The 19,380-nt window shown below is 33.9% G+C and overlaps 1 protein-coding gene across 1 annotated transcript in view; it reads left to right on the top strand.

Moving 5' to 3' along the window:
- Positions 1-6,179: 6,179 nt before the first annotated feature.
- Positions 6,180-19,380, top strand: part of LOC114333959 (tyrosine-protein kinase Dnt) — a 67,189-nt gene continuing 53,988 nt past the window's right edge. Inside the window, exons 1-2 of the mRNA XM_028283959.2 lie at positions 6,180-6,475; positions 14,005-14,135. Coding sequence (XP_028139760.1) covers positions 6,364-6,475; positions 14,005-14,135 — 243 coding nt within the window. The 5' untranslated portion in view covers positions 6,180-6,363. The remainder of the gene's footprint in view (positions 6,476-14,004; positions 14,136-19,380) is intronic.

The raw sequence follows: 19,380 nt of genomic DNA, 5'->3' as shown, positions 1-19,380 counted from the left end.
TTTTTATTTTTAAGATACTTCGTTGAATAAAGTTATGTATATTTTGTGGACTCTTTATTATTTATTCATTAATATACCAGTAAATTAAGTTTTTCATCCTCTTTTTAGGTGCAGAATCCATTTAAAAAATACTATACAGGTGTTGATTTTGGGTCGGATAATTTTTCGGATAATATTTTTTAATCCGGGCCTGAACTTTTATAATTATAAATAAATTAATTGATTGGAGATCTTAAAGAATATTCACATCTTAATTATAAAATAAATACAGTGTGGTTAAAAAGTTGTAAGTCATACACCAATTTTTTTTTCTAATTCGAGCTTGCGCCATTCACATAATTTCAGAATTCAAATTCAAAATTTTACCAGAAAAAATATTTTGCCGAAAATTTAAAGTATACCATTAAATTTAGTTTTTCATCATCTTTTAAATGCAAAATCCATTTAAAAAAATTAATGTACAGGGTGTTGTTTTTGTGTCGGAACATTTTTCCAATATTTTTTAATCCGGACCTGGATTTTTATAATAATAAATAACAAGCTTTAGGTGGCTGTGGCAGAATGCATTTTTAAACAATTTAATTTATAGGGTGTTGCTTTTGGATTGGAGTATTTTTCCAATATTTTTTATTCCGGACCTGGATATTTATAATAATAAATAAATTAATTGATTGGACATCTTAAAGAATATTTGCGGGCCAAATATAAAATAAATACACAGTGTGGTTAAAAAGTTATGAACCAAATAAAAAAAATGGCAAAGTAGATAAAACATCTAGTAACTTTGTTATTGATGACGTAAGACTTAAGACCCATTAAGTATGGTATTTTTGAGACCGCCTAAGTATCCCCTTTCTATAGTTAACGTATATGAGCAGCCGTGGAGTAACGGCATATTCGCTGGCCTCATACGCCAGTGCACGTGAGTTCGAGCCCTGCCAAAGACAAACCATTTTTATTTCCAATAATGACACGAACGAGCCGTCTCACCGTGCCTCGGAGAGCACGTAAAGCCGTCGGTCCCCCTGGACTAATGTACATCGGCACTAGTTACTTAAAACAGGATTAAAGATGTAAATGGCGCCGGAACTGCCCGAAAGAATCTCCCCGGCAAAAATGCCATACGATATTATTATATAGTTAACGTATGTTACTTTCCCAATGAAACACCCTGTAGAAAATTCAAACGTTCTGACTCTGTTGCCAAATATATCCACTAATTTATTCTTTCAGGGCAATTGGCAAAAAAATTTCTAATAATTAACTGAAATTAATATCAAAACAAATGTTTATTCGTTCACGTTGCATATAAATTAAAAAGTAGCAGAATCCATAAAATAATATAATAAAAATATAGCTTTCAAAGCTTTCTCTGTATATTTGAAGCGTACAACATACCTAATAATATTATACAATTATTCATTATAATCACATGGTAACACTGCCAAACTTAAATAATAATTTCGTTTTGTAGAAATCACTTATAGCTAACTTCTCAGATCCAATAACTAAATGTTGTCCCCAGTGATATGAAAGTCCATATCATTGATTCGTTCCTTTCGTGCTTTTTAAAACAGTACCAGATCTATGGGTGGATAGGAAAATTCCCTCCCCCAAACCTGGTCCAAAATTAAAGAAAAAATTGTTTTATATTATATAAATAATAATTATATAGTTTATATTATATAAACAATAATTAAACAACAAGCATAAGCTGAGCAACCATTTTATCATTGTTTCTATTGACAGTGATTTCTACAAGAGCATCGTAGATTTCTTCAATTTGGTATCTGATCGGAGGAAAATTGCATCAATGATCATCTAGTTCCCATCTAGTTGCGGACAAAGGTTTCAATGTTATGCTACATATATGATTTTTCAGTATAGCCCAACGATGAATAGATGCTCAGAAAAAGTTGTAAATTTTTGTCACTAAGGAAGTGCTAAGGAAAAGAAAGACACTGCAAACTGTGCGGCTTTAGTAGCATCGTTCACGACTAAGTTGGGTGAATGGCTAGAACATAGAACAAAAAGTTCTTCACTTTCATGTTTGCCCCATTATCATACTCTTGTCCTCTCATATCTTACAAAGGTTTTCTCAGTTCATTCAGTTCTTGCAAAATAACGTTTGTAAGTTCCAAGCCAGTGGTTTCCAGTGCAGGCACAAATCGAAGAAAATGTTCTGAAATTTTAACACTTTGTGAACAGGAACCTATTCGACAAAATGTACAACAATAATCATCTGTTCCACCCCAGAAATATCAGGTGTACAATCTAAAATTATGCTATAATACTTTGCTGATTTCAAAAAGTTTAAAATTTTATTTTTGTTTTTTTTAATGTGCTCTTGTAAAACAGAAGCAAATTGTCCAAATAGCTCAACAAGCTTTAAACAATTACCATTGTTGTGATGAAAAAGTCTATCAGAATCGCCCTTCAATGGAAGACACTATTGGGCTAAGAACTGTATTATTGATATAAGTCGTTCTATTACATTTCTCCAATGACGAGTTTCTGAATTTAGAACTTTTTGTATTTCTTCGTCTATGGGTTTGCCCGAATCTAGTCTAATTGCTAGTTCTACCACTGTCGCTGTGACTGTAGATGAGCTGGAGACTTAGCGTGGCTGGACAAAGCTTGAGCCACACGTTTCCAATTATTATATCAATTTTCAGTAAATTTAATTTTAAGTGAATTTCAGTGAATTTAATTAAGTTCTCATCCCACTATTATTATGCGATGAAGAAGATGGCGGTGTTGTCGATTTCCCGTCGAATAAACCTTGCAATTATTATTGTTTCACTTATTTAATTCTCGTTTTTACAGCTGCATTTTTGCCCCTTTTGTTCATAATATTGATTTTTTATCATATTAAAAACATAATTTATTATTTCTTCAAATTTAAAAATTGGCTGTCCTCTAAAATTTGCCTATCCTAAATTTGGCGCCCTCGCCCAGTTCGCCCACCCCTGGGGCCGGGCCTGACTGCCAGCGTGACTAAAATACATTTCCATTTTACCCCGTAGCATTTACCATTTTGCCCCGTAACGGACAAAACGGGGCATTTAGAACTGATAATTTAAGTTCCTGATCCTCGACACCTAATGGTAAAAGAGGCAACCGATTATGTATGTATGTATGTATAACCAAATAACTAAGCAATTTAGATTATAAATAAAGTAAGTTATATTTACTTTATAGTTTAGTTTATTTATAGTTTAATAGCAAATGTTCCTTTCCGATTTGTTATTTTTTAATACACAGTTTCGTTTTATTTCCATGTACACCAGAGAAATAACGCAAAAATATACCATGTTCGGGACACTTGAGCAGCCAGGTTGCAAATGGGTTTTTTGGGTACGATATATCTAATACATTATAAATACAAAAATGCCCGTCACAGTTTGGACGAGAATTTAGTTATTAACAAATAAGGGTCAAAAATGAGAGTTTTTTTGTTTAAATCGCTACAGGAAAAAAATAGGGTAATTAAATGTCTTATTTATAATATTTTTCTTTTAGTAGATGAGTCAATGCATAAAATAACGTTTTTTGAATTTTGGTCCGATTATTTGTTGCTTCGGATATTGCAAAATAAAACTAAAATTTCGAAAATAAAAAATTTGCTATAACTTTTGTGAAAATGAATTTTGGACTTTCATATTGCATGAAAAGTTGAGTCAAACAGTCCATACAATGCACAAAAAATTTTAAGATGATGCGTCAATTAGTTTCAATATTATTTAATTTATTTATCCCAAAGAGCTTTTTTTCGCAAAGTTATTGTTCAGAAAATAATAATGATACAGCAATTCTGTGAAAACAATATGAAAGAAGAATAGTAATATTTTCAAAGCATTTAAAAAAATCATTAAAAAGGCATTTATTATCACTCAGAAAACATTTTACTAAAATAGAGTCATTTTTGGCTTATAAACAATTTGAATAACTTTGTTTACATTGACTGTAGGCTAAAACTACAATAGAATTTGAAAAACTGGTATTTTTATACGAATTTTCAAAGAAAAACTTTTCGCCTAGGTTAATTACGGTCAAAGTTAGCCACTTTTTTTTATTTATTTGACGGCTATTTTGTTTATAACAATTAAGCAACCTAACTAGAGCCATTTTGAAGTTGAAGATATATAGGTTATGTGTAAAAGTTTGAGTAAACTTTGAACCTCAACAGAGTGGTGAATAAAGCTTTAAAAATGGCGTCCGAACGGAATTAATCCGTGGTCGGTGGAGGGTAATTAGCAAAATACATGTACTCAAAAAATGAGACTGATTCTGCAAACATATGCTGCGATTAATATCGCTGGAACTTGTTGATGGATTTTGTTAATAATTTTTTTAATTTGTATGTACTCGTAGTCTTATAGAGCACGTTATGTACACACAACCCCACCTAACATTACGAAATGTTTGGGGGAACTCCGCTTATCACTCAGATAGATTACGACCGATTCTAAGACCTACCGAATATACATACCTATATAATTTCATAAAAATCGATCAAGCGGTCTCGGAGGAGTATGGAAACTAACACTGTGACAGGAGAATTTTATAGATGTAAATATATAGATGGCTATTAACAAATAGGGGTTGGTGATAGAAGAGTGAAAATTAAGGGTTGTATGTATTTTTTAATTCTACATCATATAAAATTAAGGTAGATAATTTTGTCCAAAAAAATAAAAAATATGTCAGGGGCAACCCCCCTTATAACTTATGGGTATAAAAAATAGATTAAAACCTCTTCAACGTCCTACAGGATAAACGTGTAAAATTTTATAAAAATCGGCCAAGCCGTTTCGGAATAGTATGGTAACTAACACTGTTACAGGAGAATTTGATGTATATAGAAGTAACTGCGAATTAAATAATAAAAGTGGCTAACTTTGAACCTAATTAACCTAGGCAAAAAGTTTTTTTTTTGAAAATTCGTATAAAAATACCAGCTTTGAAAAGTAGATTTACTCTATAGTCAATATTAACAAAGTTATTCAAATTGTTTAGAAGCCAAAAATGACTCTATTTTACTAAACTTTTTTCGGAGTGATAAAAACGACTTTTTAATGATTTTTTTCAATACTTTAAAAGTATAACTATTATTCTTGCATGTGGTTTCCACAGAATTGCTATGTCATTATTATTTTCTGAACAATAACATTGCGAAAAAAAGCTCTTTGCGAAAAACAAATTGAATAAAATTTAAACTAATTGACGAATCATCTTAAAAATTTTTGTGCATTATATGGAATGTTTGACTCAACTTTTCGTGCAATATGAAAGTCTTAAGGTCATTTTCGCAAAAGTTATAGCACATTTTTTATTTTTGAAATTTTAGTCTTATTTTACACTTTCCGAAACAAAAAAGGATCGGACCAAAATTCAAAAAGTGCCATTTTAAACCTTGGCTCATCTGCAAAAAGAAGAATATTATAAATGAGATATTTAATTACCCTATTTTTGCCTGTAGCGATTTAAACGAAAAAACTGCCATTTTGACCCTTATTTCTTAATAACTAAGTCTCTCGTCCGAACTGTGACGGGCATTTTTGTATTTATAATGTATTAGGTATATAGTACCCAAAAAATCCATTTGCAACCTGGCTGCTCAAGTGTCCCGACAAAAACCTTATTTCTCTGGACTAATGTCTTTTTCTTTCTTAGGTATCCTGTTCTGCCCCGATCTCCCCTAAATTATTTATGTGATTTTCTATTCAGAAACTTGGCAACATCCGTATTTCATACAGCACATGGTGAGAATCGGGCGGGCGTTGCAGGGTTACCATGTCTAGGGATTTTCCCCGAATCTAGGGATTTTTTCAAGCTTTTGGAGCTCTGGAGGGATTTTTTTTGGAATCTAGGGATTTATTAGACTGTGCTAGCGCCATTTTTTGTTGTTATTAAATATCTTTTTGTTCAAATATTATTATTATTGTCATTATTTATTGTTCCCTGACATAAATATTCCTAAGTAAACATTAAAACATTACCTAATCAATGATTAAAGTGGATTAAACAGTGTTTAATAGGTTATAAATTAAATTGACAGCTGTCATCTGTCAATTTCTTCTTTTTTAGGTGACATTAATACGATTTAGGGATTTCTAGGGGAAATTGAAGCTCCCGTCTAGGGATATTCTGAAATTTCATCTGGCAACCCTGGGGCGTTGTGCTTTGCTTGTTTGGCGTTAGCAAAGCGAAAAGCAAAACATACAAACCCAAAGAATGGGAAGAAGGAAGAAGTTAACACAGACACGCACAGAATAAACACGATGTGCCGTTGTTCGATAAGGTGTAAAAATGGTCACAAATAATAATTTTTTTAAAATGTAGGACCTAAATTAGTTCAAAATGAAGAGTTGTACTCTAAACAATGTTATTTTACTGTCAACTGTTTATTTTTGTGGGGTCAGTGGCTATTTAAATTTATATTTAAGTCTTCCTGAAGTTCAAAGACTTTTTGGTGAGTAATTATTTTTTCTTTTTAAATGTTTATAAATAGAAACCATATAAAATTGCGCATGTGTGCTTGGATCGACCAAAGTGTTATCTAGGGTAGAGTTATTAACCTCGAGCAACCCCCAGGAAAAATTAACGCCACATTAACTGTCAATCAAAAGAGATGAGGGTCCTTATTACTCATAATATTATGTATTATTATTCTTTAAGCAATTTTTCGCAAAAAACATTTTTATGCCACCCTTTTACCTATTTTATTTTGGTAGGAAATACCATGGTTGTTGTTTTGTTTATATTTTTTTGAAGGTGTTTATATTTATTTAATTTGTTAATACTTAACCTATAAATTAGGTGCTGAGAAATAATACAGCTTTGTTTATGTTTCTCCAATAATAACTTACATATTTATTTATTCATGGGATATCACCATTTTTACAAATATAATATAATAACAAAAATACTGTAAACTAAATACTAAATAATAATGATTAAATAGCGCAAGGGGTCGCGCCTGATAGAAGAACTGACAAAAAACTCCCACAGGGGATGATTAAATAACGTTCCCCACTATGTTATTGTACAATAAATATACATCGACGCTGTCAAGCCAAAACGGCATAAACGACATTAACTTGATTTTTCAGGAAACACAAAAAACTGATTATTTTTATTTTTACCAATAGGGCTTTTCATTCACAGTCATTTGTTTCGAGCTTCTGTCATGTGTCACATAATGTTAATATATCTACGTCATACGTTATTGGTATATACCAATGATAGAAACCAAAGACGTATGACGTAGATATAATAATATTATGTGACACATGACAGAAGCTCGAAACAAATGACAATCGATGAAAAGCCCTATTCTGCTTATCTGCACAGTGATTCAAAAAAATTGGTGATTTTTTTTTTCAAATTTTAATATATTGTGAACATTAATGTGGCTGAAAATACTGTCTGAAATAAATTAAAAACTATAAAATGGCGCTTATGTCCAATCAAGATATAACATTGGTGAATATGCCAAACTTACTTCTGGCGTTTGTGTCGATCACATCGTTGTAAGGTTAGTCAATATGTCGCTTAAAAGGGATATATGCCATTAATGAAAAAAGAAACGAAAATCAAAAATTGTCGTTTATGCCAACAAGAAAAATGATGAAATTAGGAAGATTTTTGATAGGGTTTATTTTTTATTAATCAAAAATACATTCTAAGTTAAAAACAAAACCTTAAATTCTTTAAACATGTTTTGGTGCTAGGATGAAATACTTAAAAAAGTAAATATGAAATACTTAAAAGTGGATATCTAATAATAAGTAGTGGACTCTAATTCATAATCACTGTCAATATTTGGTTCAACATGCGTATTGATTTGATTGCTTGTATTTTCCTTATTTTGATCACTACTTATACCGTCATCCAAACCATTATCTGCTGCTAAGTTGAAACATGATGTGAGATCGTGACTAAATATTTCTTCTTCTACTGCAACGTCTGGTGGTTCCTCAAAGATGATAATGTCATTGCAATGTTGGCATTATAAATGTCATAAACCTCTAAGGGAAATATAGGGGGATTATTGTCAGTCAGTATATCATTTTGTACTGATTCGGTATATGTTTTATTTTCATTTAGTAAGGTCATTATTTTTTTACTTCTGCTATTCATGTGCAACAAAAAAATGGCATAAACGCCAAAAATCGATTGCCATTTTTAGCTATATAAAATTGATTTGAACTCTATGCTGTAATACAAAATGAATTGTTCATCACACTAGTACAAAGTTACAATAGAATATTTTAAAATAAACTTTTTATTTGCGCAATTTTTAAATAAGAAACCTGCATAAGAATACCATTGAGGAATGGCACTTGTGTCAACCACTATGTAAATATGTGGTTTTGGCATAAACGCCTCATAGTTTTTAAAGAAATTCAGTTTGTTTACGCTTCAAAAATCAATACAAATTAAAAATATTGCAAAGGTAGATAATACCATGTTACTTATCCATAAAAATTGTAAAAATACATACCTTTACTATTATTACTGGACCGAAATGTACACAATGATAATCTTACGGGCACTGGCGATTATGTCAATCGGTGTTCACGTCGGTGTTCACGTGCGTGACTAGACTGGCGTTTATAAAAATTTTAAACCTATATTACACCTATTTCACTTTTTCTGCGGTTATTCCACGTTGACTGTCTGGTGCGGAAATTAAAATCCTATTTTTTAGTGCAGCTAACTAAAAAGTGGTTTTTGGCGTTTATGCCGTTTTGGCTTGGCAGAGTCGACATATTGCCAGGGCCATAACTACGATATTGGGGGCCCCGGGGCAAACGTGATCTGGGGGCCCCTACCATGGGGCCTGGGGATTATCCCCCAGCGGAATGGGGGGACCGGAAAAATGTTTGATATTTAACCCCTTGAAAACTCATTTTAATGCATTCCATGACTGAAGTTTCTTGTACCTACATATTGCTATTTTAGCTGACCAACACAAAAAAATTTGAAATCACCTTATTTTAAGCTAAATAATTTTGCAAGTACATACCATCTTTTCTGTTTTCATAAAAAAATATACATACTATAATGTTAATTACATTTTTCGGCTACAATGTGGTTCCTTTCACGTACATGTGGCCTGGGGTAAATTGGTTAAGACAATTGAAACCTCAATACTCTGGGTATTGGTTTGAAGAGGAAGAACTGAGGAACTATTAAAAAACTGGAAGAGAAGTGATTTAAGATACTAATGAAGAGTGGCTTAGCTCAGAAGAACAAATCAAATGGACAGAGAGACATTAAGTCTCAAGTGAGTACAGTGAAACCTCGATTATCCGTCAAGGCACCGGACCAAGGGTATGACGGATAATCGAAAAGACGGTTAACAGAACATTTAAAAAAATTGAAAATTGATAGTACAACTCTCAAATTTTATTTACATGTATGTTTTGTTTTACAAGATGAGGAATTTTTGTTCGTCCATCGAATCAATTTGGTTTAAAATATTTTGAAATCTTTGTTTGTTTTACTGATGCTTCACATTTTTCTCAATCCTCGTAAGATCATGCAATCTACTTTATTGGCTTCTTCTTGTCAAGAATACTACTCGATAATTTGTTGCATGTGCGATGCAGCTTCTCTAGCTTCTTTACGCAAATCTTTGTCAGTTGCAATAACATCATCGACATTTTCAGCTTCTGAAACTGTTTCGTCCGTCTCTTTTGCCATTTCAATGATTTCATCATCTGTCAGCAATCGATAGCCGTTTGCGTCCTTATCACAAATTAACAATTCGTTTATGTCATCTTCGGCCAATAAAAACAAAACAGCCATTCAGCCATAACTTCATTTGTTACCAGACTGTACATTTCAGCGAATTTCGTTTTGCTTATCTCAATGCTCAAACAAACTGAATTGATGACCCAATTTTTGCTTATGTAGTCAATACAACTTATGTACGGACCCTGACGGTTAACAGAGGTGATGGTTAATGGAGAGACGGATAATCGAGGTTCCACTGTATTCGGGCTAGCTTTAATTCACTGAATATTGGTTTGTAATATGAAAATAGATATTTATATGGGATAATGAAATGATATAAACAAGGAAGAAAATGAAATGGCCAATATTCCGGTTGCATTTTAGTTTTTATTTCGTCAAAATGACTAATTTTCTCAGTAATACTTTATATCTTTACGAAAAGTCTCGGGGGCCCCAGCTTAGCCCAGGCCTCCTCTTCCAATGGCATTTTAGGTTTTATTATGCCAAAATAACTAATTTCTTAAGTGATAATTTAAATTTTTATGTTATGGTCTCGGGGGCCCCAGCTTAGCCCCCTCAACTTTATGTTGAGGTCTAGGGTGCATCTGTAAGGTCTTTTTAAAATTGTGTCATTTGAAACTATTTCGTTGGGATCGGCTTTTAAAATACATATTTTTATTTTCCTCATTAAAATCTATGCACGGCCAATCAAACGAGGGCTCCACAGGGGCCCCCCTTGGACGGGGCCCCGGGCATAATTTGAAGTAAGAAATCAAAACAATAGTTAACCTAATAATATCAATAATAAAGTAATATCTACAACTTGACCGGTATTGTTTCCTTAAATTATCCTAAAATTGTCAAAACAGTTAGTGGAGTAGGCCTACAGGGGAAACCAAGGTAAAAAAAAAACGCGCCGAGTACACTACCTCAAAGGTGGTGTGGAAACGTGTGCAAATCGTGTATAATGTGACTCTTAGAATCGCGATATCTCAGGAATGGCAACTGTTAGGAAAAAAATAGTAAGGACTATTTTTGTAGAGAATTTTAAGATCTACAACTTTGGTTAAAGGTTCCTTTTTGATAAAACTTATCGTTTTCGAAAAAATCTCAAATTTTGACCTTTGACCCCGAATAACTTTTGTTGCACACATGGGATCGATGGGGACTTTTAATACTTTAGTTGTTATGGTATACCCTAGCTCTCCACCAAAATTTGGCTCTCCGGCAATTTTTGTTATTTCAAATGTCTATATAGACCGGGTTAATATTCTTAATTTCTCTATCTAAAACTAAAGTCGATTCGAAAACATGATTCGTGTTTAACTAATGTGTTTGTTTCGTTATAAAAAATTACCATGAATTCCGAATTCCACCAGACACGGGATTGATCCGTTTACCTAGAATATTATTTGTTTTATTTTTAAGAATTCCAATAAAATCTTTCACCATTATCTCTGTTGTTAGTTGTATATGTTTGGGTGCTCTAGTTGGTAATGGTGTTTATATTTCTTTATAGAAATAGATCGGTGCCTGAGGTGCTTTGGACTCATTAATTAAAATTGTCAATTTTATTTTGTGTTTTAATTACCAACAGAGCATCGAGTATATACACACACTGGCACGAAAACAGGCACCCGTTTAATTTTTTATAAAATTATCAAAAAATACTTTGTTTTTTCTTGTAATTTTTATCGACGATTGGCGTGCCCTTATATGGGATTTCAAGGTTTATTGTAAGTAAGAAATACGTGCCAAAAACTTTTATTTAAAAATAATTATACAAACTTACAAATGAATACTGAAAAACTGACATGACTGTGTCAAGATATGTCCGCGAATTTGTTAAAGAAGAAGAATCGACAGCTTAAATTAAGGTGCATAAATTTCTTCTGTAATAATAATGAGGCTATATCGTTTTTAAATAATTAGGTTACATATAATTTTTTTTATAGTTGTGGTGCATTTTGTTTGTAAATAATGAATAAGTTTTTTCTAAGCAATTTATAAATAAAATTTTATATTTATTTTATAAAGAATAACTTTTTTTCGTAAAATTGATATTAAAAAAGTTTCAAATATGGTTCCAAGTTATGCAGACACACTGTATGCCTGTAAGGAGGTGCATACTTAAGACAATGTTATTTTAACTATTTTCTTTTTATATTTAAAATGGACTTAGTATTATACAGGGTGTTTCATTAATAATTGTCCATATAGTCACTGGAGAAACCTTAGAACAAAATACGAAGATTTAACCCAAAACACTTAAATAAAATGTGGTTCCTTACTGAGTTACGGGGTGTTTTATCTAAAAATTTAAAAAATATGTTTGCTCAGCATTTTAAAACTATTCGACGTATCCTTTTCATATTTGGCAAAAAGTGCGACTACTATACACCCTACTAAATTATGATACGTTTCTAGATACCAGATCTACGTAAATAATATACTCCTCGTTGGTAACGATAAAGTCATTAGTTTTCGAGATATTTGAAGTTAAATATGAAACGGCACAGTTATTTGTACCCAGTACTTTAAAACTATTTGGCGTAACATTATCATACTTGGAAGAAAGTGTAGGTACTGTACACCCTAATAAATGAAGATAAATAAACGTTTTTAACTACTACCAGAGGCGTACGACAGGGGATAGTGGCTGGTTGACCCTTCCCAAATTCTACGCCACTGACGAAATTGCTATTTTAGTGTAATTTTTTAATTTTTCAATACTTGTTATGCAAATAATATACTCCTCATTCGTAACGACAAAATGATTAGTTTTCGAGATATTTAAAACTAAAAATACACAATACATTAATCAAAATATCTCGAAACTTCAAATATCTCGAAAACTAATGACTTTATCGTTACGAATGAAGAGTATATTATTTTCATAGAAAGTATCCAAAAATTGAACTAAAATAGCAATTTCGCCAGTGGCGTAGAATTTGGAAAGGGTCAACCATTCACTTTCCCCCATCGTACGCCTTTGGTAATAGACAAAAACGTTTGCTTAACAGAATTTAGTAGTTTGTACAGTACCTATACTTCCTGCCAAATACGAAAAGGATACGTCGAATAGTTTTAAAATGCTGAGCAAAAATAATTTTTAAATTTTTAGATAAAACACACTGTAACTCAGTAATGAACCACATTTTATTTAAGTGTTTTAGGTTAAATCTTCGTATTTTGTGCTAAGGTTTCTCCAGTTAATATATGGACAATTATTAATAAAACACCCTGTATACCACTAAATAAATTGTAAAAATGTAAACAAACCTACATAAATAAGTCCAATACGTAAAAATTGGACTTAGGACAGTATGCTTCCGATATAAGTACAGAATTCTTTTTTAAACTGACGATTTATTTATTGCTTTAAAACCGATTGAGATATGCAAATGAAATTTGGTGGGTTTTAAGAGGTAATTATTGCGTCTTTTTTGACATACAATTAAGAATTTTATATTCTCTGATGGCGCGCATACGCCATTATCCGTATGCACGCCAATGGTGAATATAAAATTCTTAATTGTATGTCAAAAAATGCGCAATAACTACCTCTTAAAACCCACCAAATTTCATTTGAATATATCAACCGGTTTTAAAGCAATAAATAAATCGTCAGTTTGTAAGAAAAATTTTAACACCCTGTATCTCGGAAACGAAGCATTTGCGGACATACGTTTACAAAGCAAACTGTCATTTATTTTTCATGGAGAATTACCTCTTAAAGTTTGTCGCACACCCTTTATTGATGAAAAACATGGCTAGTTGTTAAAGCACCTAACTTTTTTATTATCCAAAATAAGCGATTCATTAAAAAAAAACAGAGTGTTAAGAAATTCTGAAGCTATAGTTGGGTTTTAAGTTCAGTATTTTAGAAATGCTAGAATATTCCACAGTGTGTGGTGAACTTTGAGAAAAAAACACAGTTTTATTGGTACACCCGGTATACAATGACAATTTACCTGTCTAGCAACAATATTATTACAGTAATATTGTTAAAGAATAAGGCTATAACATATTAAAAAAATCACTTAAATCGGACAACAGGTTTAGGAAATTCGAGACATTAAAAATGACCCATTTCTAAGGTGGTGCTTTAATTTCTTGGAGTAGTGTATATTGGCACCAATTCTAATATTTGGAAATAAAAATATATCAAATGATATTCGTATTGAATCAAGTAACATGCGTTATTCTCTGTATTTTCTGTATATTCGCACGATTGACGTATAATTTTTGTTTCAGGTTTACACGCTGAGCTCTTTTACATAAGAAAGGGCGTGATAAACAATTATGCATTCAAATATGTTGTTACTATTCCGTCCAACATTGATTCATTGTATTTTACATGGGAAAGCTTAACACCAGGACAGCCAGTAAGTAAATTAATAAATACATATAGAGAGATATCGAAACCGTTGTCCACCAATAAAAGATTCTTTATTTTACCACTTTTGACATATAAGCATGCATAGTTATTGCAAAATAAGGGACAAAGAGATAAAAGGACAACGTTAAATAGAGCTTCGATGTCTCTCTATTAAGAGATCTATAATAAATAGTCATTAAAGGTATTGACAGCTCTGAGTCAAAACGAGGTTTTTATTAAGTAGGTATACAATTCTTATATGATTGGTTTGGAAATGCTCTTGTGTTAGTTTTTTTGAGACGCTTTCCATTGGAGGAAAACTCATTAAACTTTAGCCCCTGAGATTCTATTGGACAAAAAACCCTTTTCTCGCATACTTATAGATTTGACATTGGAGTAAATTATCAATGCCGATGCCGCTTCCAACGCCACCTGCGTAATTAACACGACGAACTCATTGATTAACTTTTACTAACACCACACGTTATATCATAGCAATGCATGACAGTAAAATTGTCTTGCTATGAATTCCATTGTAAATCGTAAGAAAAACCAAGAAAAGCATCATTCTGTTTGGCCTTTATCCCTACATGGGGATGGCTTCTCTAATTACATTTCTTCATACGATATTCGTGGTGGTCGCGGATTCTGTTTCTGGCCCAAAGAGTTTTCAATGATCCCAATGGGGGACCTACCGGCGAACCTTCAGCACACTAATGCAGCTTCTATAGAACTTACTATTGTTAAAGATGGTTCGATATTATTGAAAGATATACATTGACTGCAGTATGGCCAGTGTAGAACAGACGCCTTCCAGAAAAGGAAAATTTACTGACTTATTAAGAGTCAATATGTCAAATACAATAAGAAGCTTTCAGGGTATCAGTAGCTTATGAAAAAGTAAAAAATCTCAACGAAGCGTTCAGTTCCCAAAAGACACGAAAGGCTCCGGGACTCGATGGGATACCACCAGAAGCGGTGAACACATGAATGCGCTGCTTGGAACAGCGATTTCCGGCAAATTAGAAAATCTCGAGGCTCATGCTACTTCCATAGTGAGAAGACAAGTATCGACCTGTTTGCCGTCTATCATGCATAGGTAAATTATAAGAGAGGCTTTAAGAGGGCGAATCAACACAGTCATGATACTATAATAACAAGATAATGTATTGCGCATCTCGAAGAGAAGGGAGTCGTGACGTAACTGGAGACCAAAGTTCGTAATGGTTCGCGTGGTTTGAATTGCTCGCAGTTGTATATTCCAGGCTGTATGGGCGCCCCGTTAAGTAAATTGTTTCGATTCGATTTTTTTGCACAATCATCATCCAGCCTCAAAAGTCCACTGCTGAACATAGGCCTCCTCCCCTCGTTTCCAACCCCATCTATCCTGCGCCGCCCTCATCCAGTTTTTATTTACCTTTCTTAAGTCGTCAGTCCATCTTGTAGGCGGTCGACCGACGCTTCTCTTGTCTTCTCTTGGCCTCCATTCCAATAACCTCTTCGTCCATCGCCCATCTGTCATTCTGGCTACGTGTCCTGCCCATCTCCACTTCAACCTGGCTATCCTCTCGATGACGTCAGTCACCTTTGTTCTTCTCCTGATTTCTTCGTTTCTGATTTTGTCTCGCAGAGTTATTCCTAACATTGACCGCTCCATTCTTCTCTGCGTGACTCTTAGTTTGGTAGCCGAGGCTTTAGTTAAGGTAAGTGTTTCTGATCCGTACGTCAAGACTGGGAGGACGCACTGATCGAATACCTTTCTCTTTAGACATGTGGGTAACAAAAAACATGTGGGTTTTTGCACAAACTTACTAAAAAAGAGTTCCTTATAACAAATCCACAGGGTGCCGGGAGGTGCCGCGGTCAGAAAATTGTTTAAACAATTTTTTTAATCAAATTCAATAAATTAATTTTTCAATTCGTTCATTTTTTTTTTAGATTTTTTGGGTCGTTATAAGCAAAAAAGATCTCCTGTGATTTTTCTCTAAAATTTATTGTTGTCGAGTTATACGCGATTTAATGTTTGAAAAACGCGAAAATCGCCATTTCCAAGGCTTAATAACTTAGTTAAAAATTATTACTATGAAAGTTAGAAAGTGACCAAATCAAAGTTAGTCCACCCTACAAGATCCTGAAGAAATTTTTGTCATTATTTTATTAGTAAGCTGTTATTTTTAATTATTAACAAAGAGCTCTAACTACGTATAGGCGGCCGTCAATAGTGAGTGCGAAAGAGATGCACCATTCCGGCCGTCTAATGGTGCATCTCACTTGCGCTCACATTGACGGCCTCCTTACTTAGCGCTCATACATTCTTAACAATTAAAAATAACAGCTCAGTAATAAAATCATGACGAAATTTCTTCAGAATCCTTTAAGGGAGACTTTCAACTTTAATTCAGTCACTTTTTGACTTTCATAATAATTTTTAACCGAACTAAAGTCTTGAAAATGGCCATTTTCGCGTTTTTCAAATTTTAAATCGAGTATGAGTATAACTCAACAACAGTCAATTTTAAAGAAAAATTACAAGAGACCTTTTTGGCTCATAATGACCCAAAGAATCTAAAAAAATTATACGAAGTGGAACAATTGATTTTTTGAATTTGTTTCCGAACGCGGCCCTCCCGGCACTCTGTGTATTTGTTATAAGGAACTCTTTTTAAGTTAGTTTGTGCAAAAAATCGAATCGTAATATGTTACCTAACGGGGGCGACGATACAGCCTGGACTATAAGCTAACAACAAGAATTTAAATTCCGGTCTCCAGTTACGTCATGCGATGCGCGAACTCTGACGTATTTGCGCTACGGGAAGATTCTATCTTGTTATTTATAGTATCATGAACACAGCCATTCAGTCATTGAAGAGTCAGGTGGGCTATCTATCATCCAGGCAGTACGGTTTCAGAGAGAACAGGAGCACGGTAGATGCGGTGATATAAGTCTTCCGGGAGATGCGCGGGGTGAGAGCTAACCAGAAGTGGGCGATCCTACTCCTGTTTGACGACCGGAATGCTTTTAACACCATCTCTCAGAGAGGAAAATTGTGGTAGAAAAAGGAGTGGTGGTTGACGTGACGGCTGGGGTTCTGAGCCAACAATACGGAGCGGATGTAACCGCTTTCGTATTTACGGACAACCTCGCTATGGTGGTAGTGGCGCGGGACAGGGAGGACCATATCTTCGGTGCGCAGCGTACATGCAACCAAGTCGAGGAGTGGATGAAAGCGCATGGGCTAGAATTTGCTGTTGGTTATAGCTCCAAAAGGGACCAAGAAAAAGGGACGGGATAACATTCGAATGTGCAGAAAAGACAGTGGTTCCAAAGAAGTGCGTAAGATATTTAGGCGTAATTCTGAGTCAAAACGGAAGGTGGGGAGAGCACGTGAAGGCGGTGATTTAAAGAGCCGGGGGGAGAGAAAGTGCGAGAATGCGTGAGAATTGTGAGTGAATGCCGTGCCGATCTTGTGTCCCAATCAGGGCGGTCCGGCATGTAGTTGTGGAGGGTGTTTTTTAGCAGGTGTTTTTCTTATTTAAGTTCCATCTTCTATCGAAGGTTGGAAATCATCATGGCAATGCGGACCCTGTTGACTGCCGCTCTAAATAGCTCTGCACTACTGCATTCGGACCATTCCCGTAAGTTCTTAAGCCAGGATGTTCTTCGTCTTCCCACATTTCGCTTTCCTCGGATTTTGCCTTGCATAATAAGTTGTAATAATGAGTATTTTTGCCCTCACATCACATGTCCCAAGTACTCAAGTTTTCGTCTTTTGATAGTTAGTATTATTTCCGGTTGATTTCCTATCCTTCTAGTTACTTCCACGTTCGACATTCTTTGAATCCTTGATATTCGTAGGATTTTTCTGTAACACCAAAATTCAAAGGCGACCAACTTATTCAAATGGACTTGTTTCAACGTCCACGCTTCCAAGCCATAAAGAAGAGTAGAGAACACGTAACATCGAATCATCCTTAGGCGTAGTTCTAACCTTATATTATGACAACAAAGAAACTTTTTAAGTTTAATGAATGATGCACGTGGTATTTCAATACGTGTCTTAATTTTTTTGGTTTGGTCTACATTTGATGTTATCCATGTTCCTGAGTATTTGTAGTAATCCACACTCTCAATCACAGTATCTTTATTAGTTAATTGGATGTTTGCTTGTGCTGATTTAGTTATTATCATGCATTTAGTTTTCTTTAAATTCATCTTCAGTCCGTACTCATGACAGTCATGACAGCGTTCATTAAGGCGTTGCATTACGTTCTGTAAATCATTGTTGTTATCCGTTATTATTACTGTATGGTCTGCAAAACGTAAGTTGTTCAAAACTTCTCCATTGATAGATATACCTTCTATTGAATCTAAGAGCGCTTCTTGAAATACCGCTTCACTGTAGAGATATACCTTCTATTGAATCTAAGAGCGCTTCTTGAAATACCGCTTCACTGTAGACATTGAAAAGTAGTGGAGACAGCACGCAACCCTGACGGACTTCTCTCTGTATTTTGATATCTTGGGTGTCCTGGTTGTCAACTCTTACCTTGGCAGTTTGATTCCAATATATATTAGAGATAATTTTCATGTCACGACTGTCAATATTTTTGCTTTTTAATATATCTACAAGCTTTTTATGTTGAACTTTATCAAATACCTTTTCAAAGTCTACAAAACATAAGTACATATCCTGATTCATTTCCATGCATCTCTGGGCCAGCATATTCAAGCCGAACAAAGCATCTCGTGTACTCATACCATTTCTAAAGCGAAATTGTGTGTCACTGATTTCATATTCGAGAGTTTTAACAATTCTGCTGTGTATAATTTTCAAAAATGTTTTAAGTGTGTGACTCATTAAAGATATTGTTCTGTGATCCGAGCAGGTTGTTGCACTTGACTTTTGGGAATTGCTACAAAGGTCGATTGCAGCCATTGTCTGGGGATTGTGGCAGTCTGATATATTAGATTAAAGACCATTATACCATTATATCATATTAACCATTATATCAATACCCTCTTTACCCTCTTTCGTGTTTTAATGGCATAGATGACTTCTTCTCCTAATATTGGTGGTCCGGTATCCTCTGTGATTTCTAATGACAGTTCTCCTCTTTCATCATTAAAGAGTTGTTGGATGTAATTGGTCCAGTGACACAATCTCTCCTTCACGTCAGTAATAATATCCCCTTTATCATTTTTAAGGGTACTCGTTCTTGTGTTTTTCCTAGAACTTGTCATTTCTTTGATT

Source organism: Diabrotica virgifera, chromosome 10 (genome assembly GCF_917563875.1).
Source record: "Diabrotica virgifera virgifera chromosome 10, PGI_DIABVI_V3a".
Lineage (NCBI taxonomy): Eukaryota > Metazoa > Arthropoda > Insecta > Coleoptera > Chrysomelidae > Diabrotica > Diabrotica virgifera.
The sequence above is the reverse complement of the archived record's forward strand: the minus strand, read 5'-3'. Positions and strand labels throughout refer to the sequence as shown.